Source organism: Typopeltis vanoorti, chromosome 4 (assembly GCF_054136105.1).
Source record: "Typopeltis vanoorti isolate ZY-2024b chromosome 4, IOZ_Tvanoo_1.0, whole genome shotgun sequence".
Lineage (NCBI taxonomy): Eukaryota > Metazoa > Arthropoda > Arachnida > Uropygi > Thelyphonidae > Typopeltis > Typopeltis vanoorti.
This window is the reverse complement of record NC_143552.1, coordinates 80,358,003-80,381,638: the sequence shown is the minus strand read 5'-3', so window position 1 is coordinate 80,381,638 and position 23,636 is coordinate 80,358,003. Positions and strand designations below refer to the sequence as shown.

The 23,636-nt window shown below is 35.5% G+C and overlaps 1 protein-coding gene across 1 annotated transcript in view; it reads left to right on the top strand.

The window, feature by feature from the left end:
• Positions 1–23,636, top strand: part of LOC150107442 (zinc finger C2HC domain-containing protein 1A-like) — a 137,466-nt gene that overhangs the window by 17,276 nt on the left and 96,554 nt on the right. Inside the window, exon 3 of the mRNA XM_090392098.1 lies at positions 13,150–13,241. Coding sequence (XP_090248224.1) covers positions 13,150–13,241 — 92 coding nt within the window. The remainder of the gene's footprint in view (positions 1–13,149; positions 13,242–23,636) is intronic.

Below are 23,636 nucleotides of genomic sequence, written 5' to 3'. Positions count from 1 at the left end.
AAGATGGTTGTCCCTTGAGAGCTCAAGAATTCATTTCTCTGGAGGATAACTATTGAGTATAATTTAGATATTTTATTATTATTGCACGAGCACCTCCACAGAGTCCGAAAACTCTTTGCAGGAGATCCGAACTATCCACACATCTATCCTAGCTCCCATTGAATTCATTGAAAGACAAAAAGTGATCTGGCAAGCCATTCCACTCATTTACCATTCTCTAAGCAAAAAAATGTGATCACTTTTGCTAACTACACTTACTCAGTTTCCTGGGGGGGTGACCTCTTGTTCCCCCCCATAGCCAAGTGCTGAAAGATTTTCTCTGCATCATTCCAGTAAAAGCCGTTTAGTAACTTACAAGTTACTGTCATATCCTCTCTTTTCTGCATATCATCTACCAACTTTTGTTATCCACAAACCCTTGATCTGTTGTCATAGGGGCAACCCACAGTCAACCTTACCTTGGTCATCTGCCTCTGGATCCTCTCCACCCTTTCCTAATCCAAGGGAAGAAACTCAGATACCAGACACTGACATATAACAGCCTTATTAAAGAGGAATAATAGCTTCCTTAACTGTTTAGTGAGTTCTTCAATAACCAAGTAATGTTATGAGATACCTTTACTAACTTTATGCCCTCTGAACTTCAACTCTCTATTTATCTCCCCTCCTTCTCTTTAAATCCCTAGCTATATCAGTTTCCTGGAGTACATTTCCATCAGTGTGGTACACAGCTTGTAATCCTTTTTAAAAATTAAAAAGTGTTGGTGACCCTCCTTTTTTTTTTTTTTTTAATTGTAATGAAAAATACATCATCAATTTCCTGACATGTATCCCTCAAGGGTTGTACAGGATATGATAGTACTACATGAAAAATTTACGTCATTACTAACTTCCTATCTACAGTTTTCCTCCAAATCAGTCTGTTACTTGTCAAGACTCCAACATTACAGATCTTATATTTCTATTGTCTAAGGCACTTTGTACCATATCAATCTACCTATATCTTGGTCTTCCTCTGGTTCGTTTTTCTGCCACCCTGGCAGAGAACACTTGTTTTGCTAATCTTTCCTTTTCCATTCTGTTCAAGTGACCATACCACCTGAGATTAGCTCTGCTAACACATTCCTGGATGCTGACAATGTCAAGTTATTTCCTAATATCCTCATTTTTAATATGATATTAACATTGATGCCATCCGTTCACGGCTCTAATCTTTCTCAGGACTCTCATATCTGCAGTCTCTAGTCTTTGGTCAAGTGTTTTACTTCTGACCCAACTCTCAGATCCATAAGTTAAAACTGGTTTGAAATTAGCTGTATACACTGTCTTGTATACAGCTAATTTAGTGTTTCGACTAATTTCTCTCTTATTCCATATGAATTTATTCAATTGACTTCCAACCATACCAGCTTTGTTGATTCTGTTGTCTATTTCCATATTTAATTTACCATCTTCACTAAAAATCGTGCCTAAGTAGCTGAAATGTTTTACCAGATTTGACATTAAACCATCTTCCTGTACTTCCTTCAATTCTAACTGCTGACTTACAACTCAAATAAAGACTAAGTCAGCACCATATAACTGTAGTGTATTGAATAGCTTCTCTCTTGGCACCTTGTGTTATGCCTTTTCCAGATCGACAAAACTTAAATATAGATCTTTGTTATATTCCCATGATTTCTCCACTATTTGTCGTAAAGTGAGGATCTGATACTGACAGCCTCTATTTGGCCTGAATCCAGCTTGTTCTTCACCAAGCTTTTCTTCCACAATTCTACTCAACCGTTTCTCAAGTATACTTGCATAGATCTTGCCAGGAACACTCAGTAGGGAAATACCTCTGTAATTCTCACATTCAGTTTTATTTCCCTTTTTATATATGGGTACTATTAGAGCTCTACTCCAATCATCTGGAATTCGTCCCTCTGTCCTGAACTATGCAGTGCGGCCACTGCAAGACTTTTATACCACCATATTTCAGCATTTCTTGTCGAATATCATCTACTCCTGCTGCCTTTCCACATTTCAAGCCTTTGATGGCTTTTTCTACTTCAAGTATGGATATGTATTCCTGACTATATGCCTGTTGAGTGTTTTTTACCACTGTGCTATAACTGCTTGTTTCATTTAGTAATTTTTCGAAGTGATTACTCCATACTTCAAGGATATCTTTTTCTCCTGTTTTCATGTCACCTTTATCATCTCTAACTCCTTTTACAGCACTCTTTCCTCCATTCCTAAGCTTCTTCAACAACCTCCAGAATATCTTACCACCTTCTTGATATTTATTTTCTATGTTCTTGCCAAAGTCCTCCCATGACTTTTGTTTAGCTAGTTTTACACAGTGTATCACTTTTTTACATTTGTCTCTGTATTCTCTAAGAGCAAAAGCTGACTTATTTGCCAGGAACTTTTGATATGCTTTCTTCTTTTCCTTCACTGCCTCTTTAACTTCCTGTGTCCACCATGGAGTTCTGATTTTTCTATCCTTGTAGACGACCTCACATGCCTCTCTGGCTGAATCAATCAATGTTTTCTTCATTGCTTGCCACTGAATCTCCAAGGTTTGGTTCCTGTTCTCAAACTCTTTCATTTTTCTTTGCTTATGTTTGTGTATTTTAGTCTGCATTTCACATCTGAGAGCTGCTCAACTTTTATTCGCTTTAAAACTTTCTTACATGTTATTCTTTTCAATATGAAAAGTCAGTTTTATCCTGCTCAAGATTAAATAGTGATCACTTCCAATTTCAAATCCTCTGTACACTCTGGTGTCCTGCACCAGGGAGAAAACATCACTATCAACAATAACATAATGATATAATCACGTAATCACAAGAAAGATATTTATTTAACCAAATATTTCGGTCTGGAAATAGCAGACCATCGTTCGGTGGTATTACAAGAACAGTTTAAAAAATATACAAGCTAGAATACTAACAATAGATCGTTGAAATTAGAACATGCCGCGTGATGTTATATCACTAAGTATGAAACGAAATATTTTGAAGTAGAAACATGATTGAATTTGCTATTAAAAAAAAAAAAAAAAAAAAAAAAAAAAAAAAAAAAAAATTAATGAGTAATCTTGATTAGGCTTTCCCAGATTTTTGATATAGATATGCAGTCATTACGATTCAGGTTGGGATGATGGAGCAAGGCCTCCACGCTTTCCTTGAACAAACGTTCGAACCTGTAACGGGATCTATGTAAGAGGCGCGTCTTGGACCAAAGGATGCTGTGGTCAGTTTCAATCCCGTGTTGAGCCAAACCAGACTTTTCAGGTTTATTGTGAAGAATGGATGATTGATGTTCTTGGATTCTTTTTTCAAGAGAACGTCCAGTCTGTCCAAAGTAAGAGAGATCACAGTTGCAAGGAATTTGATAAACTCCAGGAAGAGATAAAGTTGAGCGTTTGTCTTTAGGAGAAGGAAAATGAGAAGACAATTTGTTAATAGGAGAATACGTAGCTGTTAAATCATATTTCTTCAAAATTCTTGCGATAGGTTCTGAAATACCGGAGATATAAGGAATAGGTACTCGAAGTATTGAATCTTTGTTGTTTTGTGGAGGATTATAAGATGTAAGAAGACGTTGAATACTTTTTTCAGAAAAGCCATTGAGTTTCATGTGTTGCTGGATAGTAGAAAGTTCTTTCTGTAGATAATCAAAAGTAGAACAATTAGTTTTGGCTCTTTTGATGAGACATTTTATAATTCCTGTTTTATGACATGGATGATGGGCTGATTCTTTCAGAATATAACGACCTGTGAATGTTGGTTTCCTGTATACTGTAGTTGTAAGAATATTTGAAGATGATCGGATGAGGAGAACGTCTAAAAAAGATAACTGGTTGTTTTCTTCTAATTCCATAGTAAACTTTATGCGATGATGTAAGGAATTAATACTGTTTAAAAAGGAAGATAAAGTGTTTTTACTGTGAGGCCAAATAGCAAATATGTCATCTATATATCTTACCCAAAAAGATGGTAGAGGGAATCTAGATGTGAAGAGGACTTTTTCTAAATGTTCTAAATAAAAGTTGGCTAAAGCTGGAGAAAGAGGACTTCCCATGGCTGTTCCTTCTACTTGGCTATAAAATTTGTTTTGACATATGAAATAACCAGAATGTATAACGAAATCGAATAGTTTTATAATATCTTGAGGAAAGATGTCAGCAAGTAGTTTTAAAGTTTCCTTAAGAGGTACATTGGTGTATAAAGATTCTATATCAAAACTAACCATAAGATCTGTAGGTTGTAATGAGACATCTTTTAATTTTTCTAAGAAATCTGAGGAGTTTTTTAAAAAAGAACTCGAGTTGCCAATGTAAGATTTCAGTAATTTAGCTAGATATTTGGCTATACGGTAAGTAGGAGAATCAATGCAATCTACTATTGGACGAAGAGGATAGTCAATCTTATGGATTTACAGTCCTTGAGAAAAAATAATCACCTCATTATCAGTAAAGCTGACAAGGGAAAAGCAACAGTAGTTATGGACTCAGTAAATTACAGAAGAAAACTTTCTCTTTTGCTTCGAGATCGCTCCACATATCAAGAAATTGATTATAATCCAACCAACAGACAACTAAAGAAATTAAATTCTCTCCTTGATGAAGTCATCAGTTTGGATAAAGACACAATTGAAAGACTTAAAACTCATTTTGCAAGACCTCCTAGATTTTATGGCCTTCCAAAAATCCATAAGATTGACTATCCTCTTCGTCCAATAGTAGATTGCATTGATTCTCCTACTTACCGTATAGCCAAATATCTAGCTAAATTACTGAAATCTTACATTGGCAACTCGAGTTCTTTTTTAAAAAACTCCTCAGATTTCTTAGAAAAATTAAAAGATGTCTCATTACAACCTACAGATCTTATGGTTAGTTTTGATATAGAATCTTTATACACCAATGTACCTCTTAAGGAAACTTTAAAACTACTTGCTGACATCTTTCCTCAAGATATTATAAAACTATTCGATTTCGTTATACATTCTGGTTATTTCATATGTCAAAACAAATTTTATAGCCAAGTAGAAGGAACAGCCATGGGAAGTCCTCTTTCTCCAGCTTTAGCCAACTTTTATTTAGAACATTTAGAAAAAGTCCTCTTCACATCTAGATTCCCTCTACCATCTTTTTGGGTAAGATATATAGATGACATATTTGCTATTTGGCCTCACAGTAAAAACACTTTATCTTCCTTTTTAAACAGTATTAATTCCTTACATCATCGCATAAAGTTTACTATGGAATTAGAAGAAAACAACCAGTTATCTTTTTTAGACGTTCTCCTCATCCGATCATCTTCAAATATTCTTACAACTACAGTATACAGGAAACCAACATTCACAGGTCGTTATATTCTGAAAGAATCAGCCCATCATCCATGTCATAAAACAGGAATTATAAAATGTCTCATCAAAAGAGCCAAAACTAATTGTTCTACTTTTGATTATCTACAGAAAGAACTTTCTACTATCCAGCAACACATGAAACTCAATGGCTTTTCTGAAAAAAGTATTCAACGTCTTCTTACATCTTATAATCCTCCACAAAACAACAAAGATTCAATACGTCGAGTACCTATTCCTTATATCTCCGGTATTTCAGAACCTATCGCAAGAATTTTGAAGAAATATGATTTAACAGCTACGTATTCTCCTATTAACAAATTGTCTTCTCATTTTCCTTCTCCTAAAGACAAACGCTCAACTTTATCTCTTCCTGGAGTTTATCAAATTCCTTGCAACTGTGATCTCTCTTACTTTGGACAGACTGGACGTTCTCTTGAAAAAAGAATCCAAGAACATCAATCATCCATTCTTCACAATAAACCTGAAAAGTCTGGTTTGGCTCAACACGGGATTGAAACTGACCACAGCATCCTTTGGTCCAAGACGCGCCTCTTACATAGATCCCGTTACAGGTTCGAACGTTTGTTCAAGGAAAGCGTGGAGGCCTTGCTCCATCATCCCAACCTGAATCGTAATGACTGCATATCTATATCAAAAATCTGGGAAAGCCTAATCAAGATTACTCATTAATTTTTTTTTTTTTTTTTTTTTTTTTTTTTTTTTTTTTTTTAATAGCAAATTCAATCATGTTTCTACTTCAAAATATTTCGTTTCATACTTAGTGATATAACATCACGCGGCATGTTCTAATTTCAACGATCTATTGTTAGTATTCTAGCTTGTATATTTTTTAAACTGTTCTTGTAATACCACCGACGATGGTCTGCTATTTCCAGACCGAAATATTTGGTTAAATAAATATCTTTCTTGTGATTACGTGATTATATCATTCAGTCTTATGTCGCAAGTATCCTTAAAACAACAAACAATAACATAGTCAATGAGACTTTTCTTATTCCTTGCCATGTGAATTTGTGCATATTTTTATGTTGGAACATGGTGTTAGTAATAACCAGTTCATCTCCTGAGCAGAAATCCAACAGGTATTTGCCATTATTATTAGCTTTGCTCTTTTCTCCAAATTTTCCCAAAATATTTTTGTATGTCTCACAATCATTTCCTACTGTGCTATTTAGATACCCAACAAGACCAACTTTTCCTTTTTCATTGTGTCAGTTGCTTTTTCTAAAGCATCAAAAAATTCCTCCACTTCTACCTTATTAGAACCTTCTGTGGGACTATAGGCACAAATAAGTCTCATTGTCCAATTCCCCATTCTGATATTTGCCCACATCACTCTACTTGAATCTGCCTGCCATTCAAGAAGATTAGCCTGAAATGAAAATGAAAAATACATGCACCTATAAATTGGATGTTAATAAAAACATTTGAAAAATTAAACAAGCATTCAAATGAAAAGTGTATTTTTTGGAATCGTGCTCAAAAAAAAAAAATAATGAAACACTTACAAACACGTCTATCTATTGCATTTTAATTAAAAAAGCTTACAATATAACAACAAACAACTTACAAAACAGTTGCATGTTCACCCTTTTATGGCATCTTTCATGATACAAAGTTTCATATGCAAATCCACATGTTTTTTAGCAGTTTTGCAGTTTGAAAACCGTGTACCATTATTACTTTTCTTGTTGGTGCACATGTAAACAATTCATGTTTTAAAAAATAATATTGAATTAATTTTTTAATAATAAAAATTGTTCAGATTTTCTAAAATAGTGATTCTCAATTACTGTGCCGCAAGATTTTTTAAGTGTGCCGCCACTGCGAATACCTATACATTATTGCCGTCAGACAAGTGGTTCAATCAGTTCAACCTTCCTAGCGGGGACTGGCTGAACCAATGCACATGGCTATTATAGTTCTGGCTACTGGCTAACAAAGCTACATATTAGTTTAGTCTACTAGTCGCCCGCTTGATGTGTGCATATGGTTAGTTACAACTTATATGTTTGTTTTCGTACGTGCAATACCACAATATTGTGTAGTCAAACTTAATTAAAACGGATTCAAAGGCAATATACAATATGTCGTTTTTAATAATTTTTTGACAAAATTATTTTTATTTCCAATGAACCCCTAAAATGGATAAATGGATAAAAAAAAAAGAAAGCTTAACAACGATAATGATGATGCTAGCAATCATGCTAACGAGCCCAGTACAAGTAAAGATGTTTCCTCCGCCAAAAAAATTTAATGTTCATCATAAGTATAATGATGACTTCTTAAAATTTGGATTTACATCTACAATGGAAAATGATAAAACTGTTGCCGAGTGTGTGGTATGTGGTTGTAAATTATCAAACAGTGCTGTGGTTCTGAGCAAGCTCCAACGTCACCTGCTCACTAATCATCCTTCGCTAGCATCAAAAGACAAAGCCTACTTTCAAAATTCATTATCTGCAAGATCCAAACAATTAAAAAGATTTTTAAAAAGCAAATTAGTGTGTCTGAAAAAGCTCAGATAGCTTCTTATGAAGTGGCTGAATTAATTGCTCTCAAATTAAAATCTCATAATTTGGTTGAAGAAATTATATTACTTCCTTGTCATAAAATTGTAAAAAAGAATGATCAGTGAATCAGCAGAAATTGATGTTTGTAAAATACCACTTTCAAATGACACAATTCATCACTGAATTATAGACTTGTCCCGAAATATTGAAGAAAATACTACTAAAACTCTTGCAAATTCAAATTTTGCTTTACAAATCGACGAAACAACTGATATTACGGGAAAAGCACACTTAATTGCATTCGTTCGATTCATTCACGAAAATGATATAATTAATAAATTTTTATGTTGTCATGAATTATCTGATTTCACAACAGGAAAACATATTTTCGATGAAATTAATTCTTATTTACAAGAAATTAAAATTTCGTGGAATTTGTGCATTGGCATTTGTACAGATGGTGCTCCAGCTATGACAGGATCTATAAAAGGATTTGTAGCACATGTAAAAGAACATAATGCAGATATGTTAGTTGCCCATTGTTTTTTGCATTGGGAAACACTCATTACAAAACAATTACTATCAGAATTGAAAGTAGTGCTGGAACAATGTGTTAAAATGATTAATTATATAAAATCAAGACCATTAAAAAGTCGCCTGTTTAGTCAATTATGCCAGGCTATGGAGTCTAAATATGAATCATTGTTACTACACACGGAAGTCAGGTGGTTATCCAGAGGGAAAGTTTTGTCTCGCGTGATTGAATTAAAAAACAAGATAAAGATATTTTTTAAACAAGATAATAATGATTTTGTTGGTTTGTTGGATGGCAGAATATGGTGTGCTAAGCTGGCTTACTTATCTGATATTTTTGTTATTTTTAATAACATAAATACGAGTTTACAAGGACCAAAAGAAAATATTTTAAACTCAACCGATAAATTGTTGGGATTTCAAAAAAAAATTACTTTATGGAAGAATAAAGCACAAGAAGGTAGTTTAGAAAAGTTTGAGTCAGTTCCAAAAGATCGTTATAAAATAATTCATAAAATAGTTATTGATCATTTGACAATACTAGAGCAAAAAATTGTTCATTACTTTCCAAATTTAGAAATAAAAAAATTTTATTGGATTCGGAATCCATTTGTGATAAACGACACATCGGTGTATGAACTAACTTTGAAAGAAGAAGAAGAACTGATTTCTGTGTGTAATAACCAAGATTTAATTTCAAAACATTCAGAAGAATCAATTAATTCTTTCTGGATTAATCTTAGATATGATTATCCAACAATATCACAAAAAGCTTTAAGTGTGTGTATTTACAATTTTCCACATCTTATTTGTGCGAATTCGGATTTTCAGCTTTGACCGATATAAAAACAAAAAAAAGATCCAGATTTTTAAATCTGGATCACGAAATGAGAGTAGCATTATCATTTATACGCCCAAATATAAATGAAGTTATCAAAAAAAAACATGCTCAAATTTCGCATTAAATGTAATTTATCATTAAATAAACATTTTGTTTACTTTGTAATGCAATTTCATTTTATATTTTATTGCAAATTATTATTGTATGCTATTTTTACAAAATATATTATAGGTACATGAATTAATTAACCAAGTAAAATTCTTTTAAATTTATCTTATTGTTAGTGTGCCACCAAATTTTAAAATTTATTAAAAGTGTACTGTGACGAAAAAAAGGTTGAGAATCACTATTCTAAAAGTATGCAAGTTCTATATGAATTCTTGAGTGTCAAGGAAAAGAAGAAAACATATTGAAAGTTTTTAACAAAAGATAACAAGCAAGTCAGCATGTGCTTTCAGAGAATACAGAGAAAAATGTAAGAAAGCGAAGCAGTGCGTGAAACTAGCTAAACAAAATTCGTGGAAAGACTGGTAAGAACATTGAAGATAAATATTGGAAAGGTTACAGAATATTCTGGAAGCTACTGAAAAAGCCTAACAAATGGAGAAAAGAATACCTGTAAGAGAAATAAATGATAAAGGTGACATGAAAACTGAAGATATTCTGGAGCAACATTGTAGCATGGTTTGGGCGGGTGGTGCCCTTGTTCTCGGCACTGATTAACCACACTGTAGCACTGCACTGGAGTAATTATTTTGAAAGCTTGCTAAATGAAGCAAGCAGTGACTGCATAATGGTAGAAATCATTCAGGAGGATGTATAAGGTCATCAAAAACCTGAAATATAAGGCAGCTGGCACAGATGATATTCAACCAGAAATGCTTAAATATGGTGGCATAAAAGTTTTGCAGTGGCTACACTGCATAATTCAGAAGGTTGAATTCCAGAAAGATGGAATAACTCTCATAGTATTCCATCTATAATAAAGTGGAAAGTAAAACTGAATGTGAGAATTACAGAAGTGTGTTTCATAGTGGTAAGATTCATGCAAGTATACTTGAAAAAGGCTAAGAAAATTTGTGAAAGATAAACTTGGAGAAGAACTATCTTGGTTTGGGCAAAATACAGGTTGTTAAGATCAAATTTTCAGTTTGAGACAAATAGTTGACAAATCATGGGAATATGGCAACGATCTGTATTCAGGTTTCATAGCTCTGGAAAAGTCATATGACAAGGTATCAATAAGGAAGCTGTTCAAAATGCTATAATTATAAGGTGCAAATGAGTGTAGGCCAAGCAGTTATAATGGGAAATTCCCATAGATGAATTTCTCATTATAACTGCATGGCCTACACTCATTTGCACCTTATAATTTCTAAGGGATTACTAAGGGATAATTACCTAAACAGCATATGATAAAGGGACCAAGAGTTTGAGAGTGTTGGATCTGGTATTAACATCAGAAGATCCACCCATAGCCATGATAGCAACTCGCCTCCAATTGCAGAAAATGATCATGCACTCTTGCTCTGGGAGGTTGACCAACATTTGGAATTCTCAAAGAAAAGCATTTAGTGGAACTACAAAGTTGGCAATTATGACAATCTTATGTGACGGCTTGGAGCAGTGCCATGACATAAGAAGCTATAAGGAAAGAATCTCAGTAGTGCATAGGAAGTAATCAAGGATTGTTTGAGAGAGATAGTATCAGACTGCATACCCTGTGTCAGGAGGATAAACCAAATTGGTATTAAATGAGAGGAGTATTGATATAAAGCAGGAGCTGCAAAAAAAAAAAAAAAACATTGTGGAAGTAATATAAACAAAAAATTGATCAGCATGCTCATGGGCAATACAAAGCATAGTCAAGTAAGTGTCTAGTATGATGAGGAAGGCTAATTCAGATGATGTGATAAAATTAGCAAACAGGTCAAAGTGAATCCAAAAGTCTTTTGCTGTGTAGTAAGTAAGAGAAAGAATGATCATGGAAGAATAAATGTACTCATTGCCAATGGTAAAAAAGTGACAGAAGCAAAATAAATAGTTGAGCTACTAAGTATTCACTATGCAGTGGTGTATCATTCAAGTAGAGACTTTGCAGTTACTGATGTGACGTAGGCTAATGTGAGAACTGAAGTAGATTAACTGAAAGTCCTGAGCATGTTGAAAAATATCAATTAGAATACAGCAGTTGGATTGGACAGTGTTGGCCCACATGTTATGGAAATGTGCAAGAGAACTGGCAGTATCCTCACAAAATTGTTTAATCTAAGTCTCAGCTCAAATTGCAAACCAATTAGTATCTCAGGAGTGGTGGTGGTTAAGTATTGGAAAATTGGGTTAAAGATAAAATTTAGGAATGGGTGGATAGGAATATGATGCTCTATGGTGGGCAGCATGGCTTTGTAAAAAGTAGGTCCTGCTTCAATAAATTATTCATATTTTATAAAAAGGTGACAGAATTGGATAAAGGAAATAATTACACCATGATATTGCTAGAATTTGCAAAGCATTTGACAGAATACTGCATGTAAAACTATTACATAAGTTAGAGCAGATGGAAATGGATATGAGACTAGTGGATGGGGGTGGCTGATAGACATCAGAGGGTTCTGTATGGTGGAATCAAGGCAATTGAAGGTGACTAGTGATGGACTTGAGGGGGTTCTGTCTGGTGGAATCAAGGCAAATGAAAATGACTAGTGGAGTGCCCCAGGGCTCTGTACTAGGGCCATTAGTCTTTATCTGTTAACAGATTTATGGAAGGATATTCAATTGTTTGCTGATGATGGAAACTCTGTTAGTCGATAGAGATGATGTAGCTATCTTGTATGATGATTTAAATAATTTGGCAGTCAGAGCAAAGGACAATGGTTGTCAATTTAATGTTGCAAAATTTAAGGTAATGCATTTCAGAATGAAAAGTGATGAGTTGAAGTCCATAGAACAAATGGCAAAAGTTGGCAAAATAGCTCAAGGGATTACTTGGATGTTGAAGAACACTAACAAGTAAAGATAAGGAGGTTATTATCCTCTTTATAAGTCTATGATTTGGCTACATCTTGACTACTGTGCACATATTTAGTCACCAGGGTTTCTTAGGGGGATCAGGAGGTGATGGATAGGTTTCAGAGACAAGTGACCAAGGTCTGTGGAATGCTTCCTATTAGGATAGACTGATGGTACCACAGCAACTCATGCTAAATAATGCATTCTGAAAATTTCTGAATACTCTTCAGTACTTGGAAATTTTCAAAAGGCTTCAACAAATAAGAATATCACTGTACCTCTTTATAACTCTTGGATCCAACTGCATTTGGACTACTATTCACAGGTCTGGTTGCCTGGGATTCATAGAGACATAAAACAATGGAATTATATTCTTTTTAAATTATTTTATTCAAGTGCAAGCAATTAAGTTTGTGTGCAAGTATCACAACCAGGCTACTTGTATATAGAGTTGTTTACTTCACATCAGTTGCTTTAGTAATAGTGCCTTGGACATGAAAATATATGACTTCTGCATTAATTTGACCTTAGTATCTTCCTGGTTCTGTTTCAGTAAAAGTCGAAACTGATCTGGGCAGTGACCATTTTCTTAATACATAGCAATATACACATCTGAAAGAAAGTGTTTTGCATTATGGGACACTAAGACAGTTATATAAAAATAACCACACCAACAGCATATTCCAAAATTAAATTTAAAAAAGTCTAGTCTATTTAGACCAATGAATTTTTGTTCTACCTTCATTTTTTAATAATAGATTTCTTTTTCATATATTATGAAAAGTGTCAGTAAGTCATCCACTGAATGCCACACAGAAAAGTGTATGTGTGTTGTAAATACATATGTAATGTCTGTTTATGTATACACAGATCCACCACCAGATTCAGACTCTTTTCCTGAAGAAGTTGTGACACTAGAACCATGTTCAACGTGTGGAAGAAAATTTGCTCCATCTGTCTTGGTAAGTATTCTCTAATATAGAAATATAGCATATAACAGATAACCTCTTCCCCTCCAGTGTTAGCTGTTGTTCAGGCAGTGAAGTATCATACATTGATCTGTCAGAATTATTTCAATCAAAAATAGTTTTCATAAACTAAGTAATGGAATCTTTGGTTTTCACTCGGATCAGAAATTTATCAAATTTTAATGATCTATAGAATAAGTGATCTTGTCTACTGTTATGGATGGATGTAGTTGAGTGGTAGAATGATGCATTCACAGTAAAGTAAAAAGTTTAATGATGTTTTTGGTTTGCTGAACATGGTATATGCATAGTGACATGGCATAAGTAGTTGTGGAAATTTTCTGTTGAGGAAGAAACAGGGATGCAGCCAGTCATCTGATGATGATCAACCTGAAGCAATACAGGAAGCTTTCTTAGTGTAGCATCATGACTCAATTCATCAGGCAAGTTGTAGACTGCATATTCTGTGATCATACATAAGTGTTGTACACAAAAATGAAACATAAAGCTTATAAAATTTTGTTTGTGCCAAATTTACAAGAAAATGACAGATACTGAAATGTATATAAAATGATAATACATTTCTCAAACACATTATCTTCTCTGATGAAGTCACTGTTTACATATCTAGTAATATACACCTGTACCACTGTTAATTTGGCCAAGTAAAAATCTATATATTCTAATGGAACAAGAGTCATCACATTGAAAGTGTGTTGTGTCCTGAACCTGAATTCTGGATGTCATGATTGGACCAGTTAGATTGTAAATTTGCAGAAGAACTGGAAAAGAAACACATGGACATAATTGGTATTGCTGATACAATGAAGACAAAAACAGATGAGATCCAACTAAATTATACTCAGGCAACAATGATCAAGGAAAAGGAATAATGACAGCATTCAACATCAAACATAAAGATAAACTTCTTGATTGGAAAACAGTTTCAAGTAGAATATGTGAACAAATTTTAAAATGGGGAAATGGATAGTGAAACTTATTTGTGCTTATGGCTCTAAAATAACTTCTAAGGAAGAAGTGAGGAATTATTCAAGTCAGTAGAGCAGGCAGCTGACATAAAGAGAATGGAAAAAAGTGGTCCTTGTTGGAAATTTGAACAATAGAGTAAGAAATGAATCCCACCAGGCATATAGAAATGTTTTGGGAAATTTTGGAAAAATGGCAACGGTAATAATGGTATCTGCTGGATTTTTGCTTAGGATATGGATTAATCATTACTGATACCATTATGTTGGAACATGGTGTCAGTAATGATTATGGACTAATCATTACTGACACCATGTTCCAACATAAAGATGTGCACAAGTTCACAATGAGAGAGAAGATGCAAGAAACAAAAAGTCTCATTGACTGTGTCTTGGTTGATAGTGATATCTTCATGCTGGTTCAGGATATAAGAGTATACAGAGGATTTGAAATTGTAACCATCATTAAATTTTAAATAGGATAAAAAGAATATTACTTTGAAAATAACTATGTAAGAAAGCTTTAAAAAAGAATTAAAGTTGTGCACCTTTTATAGGTAAACTGCAGACAGCTATACAAACATTATTAAAAAAAAAAAAATGAAACAGTTCGAAAACAAGAGCGAAACCTTAAAGTCTCATTGGCAAACTCTAAAGAAAACATTGACTGATTCATCTAGGGAGGTATATATGGTGAATTGTCTGCAAGAATAGAAAAATAAGAACACCATTGTGGACATAAGATAGTAAAGAAGCAGTCCTGGAAAAGAACAAAACATACTGATGAAAGTTCCTAGCAAATAAGTCAGCAGATTATTATTATTATTTAGGCATCCAAGGAGTCAAAAGACTCATCACGGGAGGTCCTTCCTAGGAAACACAAGTCTATCAAGACTCGTAGGAGGTCCCTCCTAGGAAACACAGTCTCTCACACCACTCCTTAAACTCATTGATCATTCTCGCTCTCACCACTCTATCAGGCAGTGCATTCCACGGTTACCACCCTCCATGCAAAGAAACCACTCCTCACCTTGCTCACAGTTTCCTTTCGTAGCTTTCAGGGAGGGCCCTTGTCATCACTCCTTCCTGCTGTTCAACCAAGAGAAAGAACTGCCCAGTGTCAACCCTGTAACCACCTCTCAACAGTATAAAAGTCTCAATCATATCACCTCTCCTTCTTCTATCCACCAAACTCTGCCATCCACATTCCCTCAGACAATCCTCATAAATGACATTGTACAGTCCTGAAACCATCTTTGTTATCTGCCTTTGTGCCCTTTCCACAGTTAATTTATCCCCTTCAAATCCTGGGGGACCAAATCTGAAAACAATAGTCTAAGTGTGGTCTGATCAGCATCTTATACAATGGAATGATAACTCTTTTATCTCTGCAGGTCAGTGTCCTTCTCATTAAATGCAGCAATCCTCTGTGTTACCTTCACCACCTTTGCAATATGTCCCCTGAATTTTAGGTTTCTATCAATCATCAACCCCAGATCTTATCTCTCCTACTTCCTTCAGTATGTATCCCAAACCTCAAGACCTTACATTTTGCTGCAAACCGACACCCCCAATCATTTGCCCATATGTCTAGCTTATTCAAATCCTCCTGCAGGACTACCACATCTGCACTAGTACTAATAACCCTTCCCAGCTTCACATCATCATCTGCAAACAACTGAATATCCCCCTGCAATCCACTGACAATGTCATTGATATAAAGGTTAAACAATATAGGTCCCAGTACTGAGCCGTGTGGGACCCCCACTTGTAACCTCTGCCTCCTTGAAACTTCCCCACCATACACAACTCTCTGATACCTATCGGACAGTCAATAATCCAGTTGACCAACCTGACATCCAAACCCACGTGCTGCAACTTAAATATCAGCTTATCAAGTAGCACCCTGTCAAATGCCTTTGCTAAATCCAAGAAAATGACAGTATATGCTTTTCCCCTCATCTACTGCTCTTGTAACTTTATTATAAAAGGCTAGCATATTACTCAAACAAGAATGCCCCTTCACAAATCCATGTTGACTCTCACAGATAACATTACCCTCATCTGCCCAATGTCCTATATTGGTCCCTAAGTAATTTCTCCAAGAACTTGACAACTACTGATGACACACAAACTAGCCTATAATTAGACACTTCCAGTCTGCTACCACCTTTATATAATGGTGCTATCTTACCTTCCTTCCATTCCTTGGGTACCTTTTCCATAGCCAGACTTTCATTGAAAAGCCAGATCAAAGGAGCTGTCAGTTCTTTAGCACATTCTCTCAAAACTCATGAAATACCATCCAGATGCCGTGAAAGAATATAGAGAAAAATGTAAGAGAGTTAAGCTATGTGTAAAAGTAGCTAAACAAAACTCATGGGAAGACTTCGGTAAGAATATAGAATATAAATATCATGAAGGTGGCTCAGTGTTATGGAAATTATTGAAAATGCTTATAAATGGAGAAAGAGTACTGTAAAGGAATTAGAGATGATAAAGATGACATGAAAACTATCCTAGCTGTCTGGAATAATTGCATGACTGTTAAACCAAACAAGCAGTGACAGAACAGTAGTTGAATATTTTCAAAAGGAATGCAAAAAAAAAAAAAAATACATATCAGTACTTGAGATAGAAAAAGCCATCAAAAACCTGAAATGTGAAAGGCAGCTGGAGTAGATGATATTTGACCAGAAATGCTTAAAATTGGAGGTATAAAAGTTTTTTGCGGTGACTACACTGTATAATTCAGAAGATCTGATCAGAAAGTTGAATTCCAGATGAAAGGGGATAAATAAAGCTGAATATGAGAATTACAGAGGAATTCCCTACTAAGAGTTCCAGGTAATATTTATGCATGCTTACTTGAAAAGAAGTTAAGAACATTTGTGGAAGAGAAATTTGAAGGAGAACAAGCTGGGTTCACAGCAAATGGAGGTTGTCAAAATCATATTTTCACTTTACAACAAATAGTCAAGAAATCATGGCAAGGATCTACACGTAAGTATTGTAGATGTGGAAAAGACTTATGACAATGTGCCTAGAGAAAAACTTAAAATATTACAATTATATGGGATAGATGGAACATTATACAGAGCAATACATAATTTATATGTATGTTGAAAGTCAGCAATTAGAATTAGAATTGAAGGAAATGTACAAAGGTGCTTCAGTATAAATCAGGGGTAACACAAGGATGCACATTATCTCTACTCTTATTCATCACCTATATGGATATCATTATGAAAGAAAGTGCCATTAAACCTGATATCAAACTTAGCTCTTAGTTTTGTGCAGATGATATTCTCTTAAATGCATCTAGTGCAAGTCTACAGGATTTTCTAACTAAATTGAATAACAACTGTAACAAATTTGGCATGAAAATCAGCAATAAAAAGACCTAAGCTATGAGAAGGAACATAAAAAAAAATTCAGCTGCATTCTCAATGGAGAACTTATAGAACAAGCACAATATTTCAGCTATTTAGGCAAAGATTTAGTGATAATGGCAAATTAAATTTGGAAATAAAATGAGTAAAGCTAGTATAGTGGGGATCTAGTTGAATAAATTTATATGGAATAAGAGAGAAATTAGTGCAAATGCCAAACAGCGGTATGCAACAGTGTTCAAACCAGTTTAGAGTGATGGATCTGAGAGTTGGGTGTTAGAAATAAAGTATTTGATCAGAGAATAGTGACCACAGGTATGAAAGTACTGAAAAAAATAGGAGAATGAACAGACGGCATCAACGGCAGAATTATATTAAAACTGAAATTATTAGAAAGGAACTTGACATTGTTAGCATTCAAGGATGTGTGAGCATAGCTAATGGTATGGCCAATTAAATAGAATGTGCGAGAAAAGGTTAGCAAAAGAGGTGTTTGATGCCAAGATGGCTGGAAACAGGCCCAGAGGAAGGCTAAGGTCTGGGGGGGGGGAATTGATTGTCAGAAGTGTCTAGAGTGCTGACAAGTAATAGACTAATTTGGAGAAAAATTGATAGGTGATTAATAATAATGTAAACTTGATCATGTAGTTCTGTCATAGTAGCTTGAGCATCCCTTGAGGGTGCATATCAGGAAAGTGATGATGGGGTTGTAAACTTTTGGGGAGGAGATCCCTTGCATTGTGGGATTTGATTACAACCATTGTGATGTGGGTTTGAATCCTACTTTGTTGTGGAGTGTTTGAGTCTTTGGATGGTATATAATCTTGTTTCCTGTTATGAGACTATCACTGCATATTGAAGATCTGTAATAGTTTGTAAAAAAAAAGTTTCATGTTTGTTCTCTAGATCAGAGTTATGATATAGAGCCTGTAGTCTCGTAGCCTGCCTGCAGCATTAAATATGCCATAAGTTACAATATATCAAGGGTGAGATTGACATTAAATATATATATATATTATTAATTTTTTAAAATCTCTCTCTCTATATACAGCAATCCCTCGATTAATGCACCTAATGCGTTCTTTAAAACAGGCGCATTAATCGAAAACGCACTAATCAAATATAATAACTTATGGGAAAAAGCATAATTCGTTCCTCAGATTTCTTTTTTGACCCTTAAGTTTTTTTATAAAAGAATTAGGGTATGTCTCAGAGCCTAGTTAAAGGGAAACCATGAAGCTGAAAGACAATAAAACATATTCAGAATATAAATTTATTTTTCTGCTTCTTAACAGAGAATTGAGCTAATGTAGTTTGGCAGGCATTCTGTTTCTTTTTTTCATACAACTGACGGTATGGCCCTATTGCCTCTTCTACAAATTTTACTGGTTCTCTCTTCACCAGGGTCAGTTTCTAAGCATTGCTGCTTAAAAACTTCGATTGTGCGAAAACTATTTTCAAATTATTTCTGTGAAACCTCTTTGGGCTTAAATTTTCTTCATATTCTTCACGATCTTCCCACTGTGCATCTAAATTTAGCAGGTCAGAATCACCCAACTTCTCAGAATGAGATTTAATTAACTTAGATTCATTTGAAAAGCCTCTAAAATCATTTGCACAATGTGGAAGAATGTGCTTCCAAACGGCTCACATATTGCTAACAGTAATTTCATTCGACTTTGCGACTTTATAACCAGGCTGAGATTTCTCTGATTTCGTTAAGAAAGTCTTGGAAGGCATTTGCTTCCAAAAAAAGGCCAGTTTCATCGACATTAAATATTTGTTGATCACAATGGTCCCCTTACACAATTTTCTTCAAAATCTCTGGATATTTCCTTATCTGCAATTGCAGCATCGCCTGTGATTAGAACATTATATAGGCTATTTCTCTTTTTGAAACGCTCAAATCACCTAACACTAACGTGGAATTCTTCTTTTCCATCATTGATAGCCCTTTCTTTCCAGGTTACAAAGAGACAGTGTTTTTGATTTGATAAGGCCAGTGTTTAGTGGAATCCATTTTTGGTTACAATCTTTGATCCATGTAAAAAGAAGTCTCTCTAATTCAATCATTATAATACTTTGATTTCAAGTGCATGCAGGGTGAACTTGAAGCAGCCTTACCTTTCTCTTTGTATTCAGCAGTTGATTTACCCATTTTTGTGTTCTTGTCCTATCTTTGCTCTGGACTCGCCTTGTTCATTTTTCTTTATTATTTGAAGTTTTTCTTCCAATCAGATTACTTTTCGATTCATTTTCACACTTCTATTTTTTGCTCACTAATTCTTTTACTCATGATTAAAGGTTAGAAAAATAATTTAAAATAAAGAAGTAAGGAAAACAATTGCACGAGATATCAGCAAAATGGTATGTAAAGCACACGACATAAATTTTGTACTAAGTTTGGAACATAGTGTACATGGAAATAGTGTAGTATGCCATTAAAAAATAACTTTGTAAAATGTTTCAAATTGGTCACTAAATTATTTCATCCTGTGAGAAATTTTTTAAAATGGTTAGCCATAAAAAATGCATAGATCGCAAATTTTTAAAATCTTTAACATTTATTTTTAATGTGCATATAGGTGCACTAATCGAATTTTAGAGGCGCACTAATTGAATTTGGGTATCGAAAAAAATGACGCACTAATTGGGGGCACATTAATCGAGGGATTGCTGCATATTATTATTATTATTATTATTACGGGCGACTCCAAAGAGTCCTTAGACTCATCGAGGGAAGCCCTAAACATCATGTCCATCACAACTATTCAACATTCACACAGTATCTATGATACTTTGCCTTGAACTTATTCACCGTCATACCCACAACAGACTCTGGCAGCTTATTCCACTCATTCACCACTCTAAAAGTAAAAAACCCAGCTCTAACCGCCCAGCTTCCATGGATGTCCCCTAGTCCTCCCATCACCAGTCTTGTTCTCGAAAAATATCCTCTGAATTAATCCTATAGAAACCCTTCAGCAATTTGAATGTCTCAATCATATCACCCCTTTTCTGCCTATTAACGAATTTCTGCAACCCACAAATCTTCATCCTGTTCTCATAAGGTTCATTCCATAGACCTGCTATCATCTCGGTCACTCACCTCTGGATCCTCTCTACCTCCTTCACATCAAGAAGAAACCCTGGCACCCAGATCTGGGCACAGTAGTCAAGTTACTAAAGTATTCTTTAGTAACCAAGTGATTTGATGAGCTGATTTAGCCACTTTTGCAATGTGCCCCCCTAAACTTCAACTCCCTATCCACCAACACCCCCCAAATCCCTGGCCTCATCAATCTCCTGGAGTACAGTTCCACCAATGTGATATATTGCTGCTAATCTTTTCACCCCAAAATGCATAACCTTACATTTTGTGACATTAAATTGACATCCATTCTCCTTAGCCCAGATCTCCAATCTATCCAAATCATCCTGCAAAATTCTGACATCTTCTGCATTCACTATTGTCCTACCCAACTGTGCATCATCAGTGAACAAATGAACTGTTCCTCTCAGATCCTTCCCTATATCGTTAATGAACAAATTAAACAGCAGTGGTCCAAGAACAGAACCCTGCTGCACACCACTAGTCACAAGCCGTCTTTTGGACTCTACTCCTGAGTAAACTAAACTCTGGTATCTCTCCATCAACCACCCTCCTATCCATCTCACCAACCGTATATCCATTCTCATTTGTTGCAGTTTACGGATTAGAATTCCATGTGGTATCCTGTCAAAGGCCTTAGCCAGGTCCAGCAGTATCGCTGTAAACCAATTAACCTTATCCAGTTCAGCCGTCACTGTCTTATAAAACCTGAGCAAGTTACTGAGGCATGATCTATCCTTCACAAAACCATGCTGTCCCCCATATAGTATCTCATTTTCATCAATCCATTCCTGTATTTTTCCCTTGACTACTTTCTCCAAGACCTTGACAACGACTCCTGATATGCTGATCGGTCAGTAATTTGCAACAGTAGTCTTGGATCCTCCTTTATGCAGTGGAACTATTTTCTCCTCTTTCCACCCCTTCATGAGTAAACCAGACCCGAGACTCGGATTAATTAATATGGTCAAGGTCACTGACAATTCTTTAGCTGCTTCGCGTAAGACCCGTGCTGGTATAGTGTCGAATCCCACAGATGTATTCACATTACAGTTCTGTAATAGACTATTCACCTCCACTTCATTCACCACAATTCCCCCCGCTCTATAAACTAATGGTTCCTTCATTCCTTCAATGTCACCACCTGGATGATATACTTTTGCAAAGTGCTCACTCGGTAATTCCACTATATTGACTGATTTAGTGACCTCCCTAAAATTGGCATTCCTTAAAATCATTTTGCCGTGTACAGTTTTTCTTTTACTTGCAGCATATTGAAAGAACTGTTTGGGATTCTCTTTAGCTCGCATGGCTAATTTCCTTTCATAATCTGCTTTTGCTTTTCTTACCACACTCGTTACCCTTCTGGCCTGCGATTTATACCATTCATGTGCCTGCAGGTCACCATTCTCCTTAAATTCCCTCCACAGTTGTTTCTTTTTTTGAAACTCAAGTTTAATGGTGTTATTTATCCATTTAACTCCTAATTGATTTACTATTCGGACTCTAGGTATACAGTCAACCATAACCTCCTGCAAATGCTCAGGGGTGCACCAGTAGTGTCCGGCGCCTGTGTGCAAAACTTTAGTTGGCGTCCCTAAACCAACCTCCAATAAAAAACTCACTTTAAAAAAAACGTTTTTTTAAAGTATTTCCTCCTCTTTGGTGTCTGTGTGCATTGCACACATTGCATATATGGCTGGCGCACCCCCTGCAAATGCTCCTTGACCACTTCCCATGCCGAATGAACATCCAGCCCTTGCAGTTTTACATGCCATTGCACTGAACCAAGCAATCTCCTAAGCTTTTCATACTTGCCAGCACTGTAATTCCACATGTACCCTGTCTTAATCGAAAATTTCACATATTTAGCCAATTCCCAGTTCAAGATCCTGTGATCACTTTCTCACCAATAGGTAGCAACATGGTCATATTCATTACAGTCAAATTCTCAGATGCTATTACTAGGTCAAGCGCTCTCGAACCCTAGTATTTTCCATTACATGCCGTTTCAGACAGTTATCCCTTAGTAACTGAATAAAATCCATTTCCTTCCTCACATGTGTCCTTGTCCTCTCCTCCTTCCAATCGATGTTACCATTGTTGAAATCCCCCATAATAATTACCCTCCTTCCACTCATTTCATCAATTTGTCTATGCATACTATCACCACCATCTATTCCATCACCTGGTCTATAGCACCAACTGTACATTTTGTTCCATTAGTCTCAATCTCACACCAAATAGCCTCAAATGAGCTCTTTTCACTATCCTGCAATACAACTTCTATTCTCCTTGACTGCAGTTCATCAGCTATCATCAATAACACTCCCCCCCCCAATATTATTCTCTCTGTCCCTCCTGAACACACTATATCCTACACATTCTATCCCACTAACTATATCATCTTCTGTCAGCCATGTTTCACTAATGCCAATAACCTGTGGCCAGGAAGAGCCAATCAAGGCCAAAAATTCTTCCTTCTTGTTCCTAATACTCCTGGCATTAGTATACATGAAATGCAGAGGTCTATTTGTCTCACCCCTATCTTGATGCATTATACTAACTATCCCATTCTGATTTCTTGTCCTTTGTACTGGTTCGGGCACATTATATACATTCTTACACTTAACAGCCTCACTGATGTCTGCATATCCACTTCCTCCCCTCCTTAATAGTTCTAGTTTCCCTGATCTTGCACATCCATTTTCACTTCATTCAGCAACACTTTTTCCAGTCTCCGCACACCAAATCCATTCAAATGTAAGCCATCCACATCTTGTACAAATCCTTTTGCCCATCAAACTCACTCCACACGTCCAGAAACTCCACACCACACCGTCTGCATAACCTGTGGATAAAGTCATTTGCGAGTATGGCCCTACTTCTAAACTCTTCT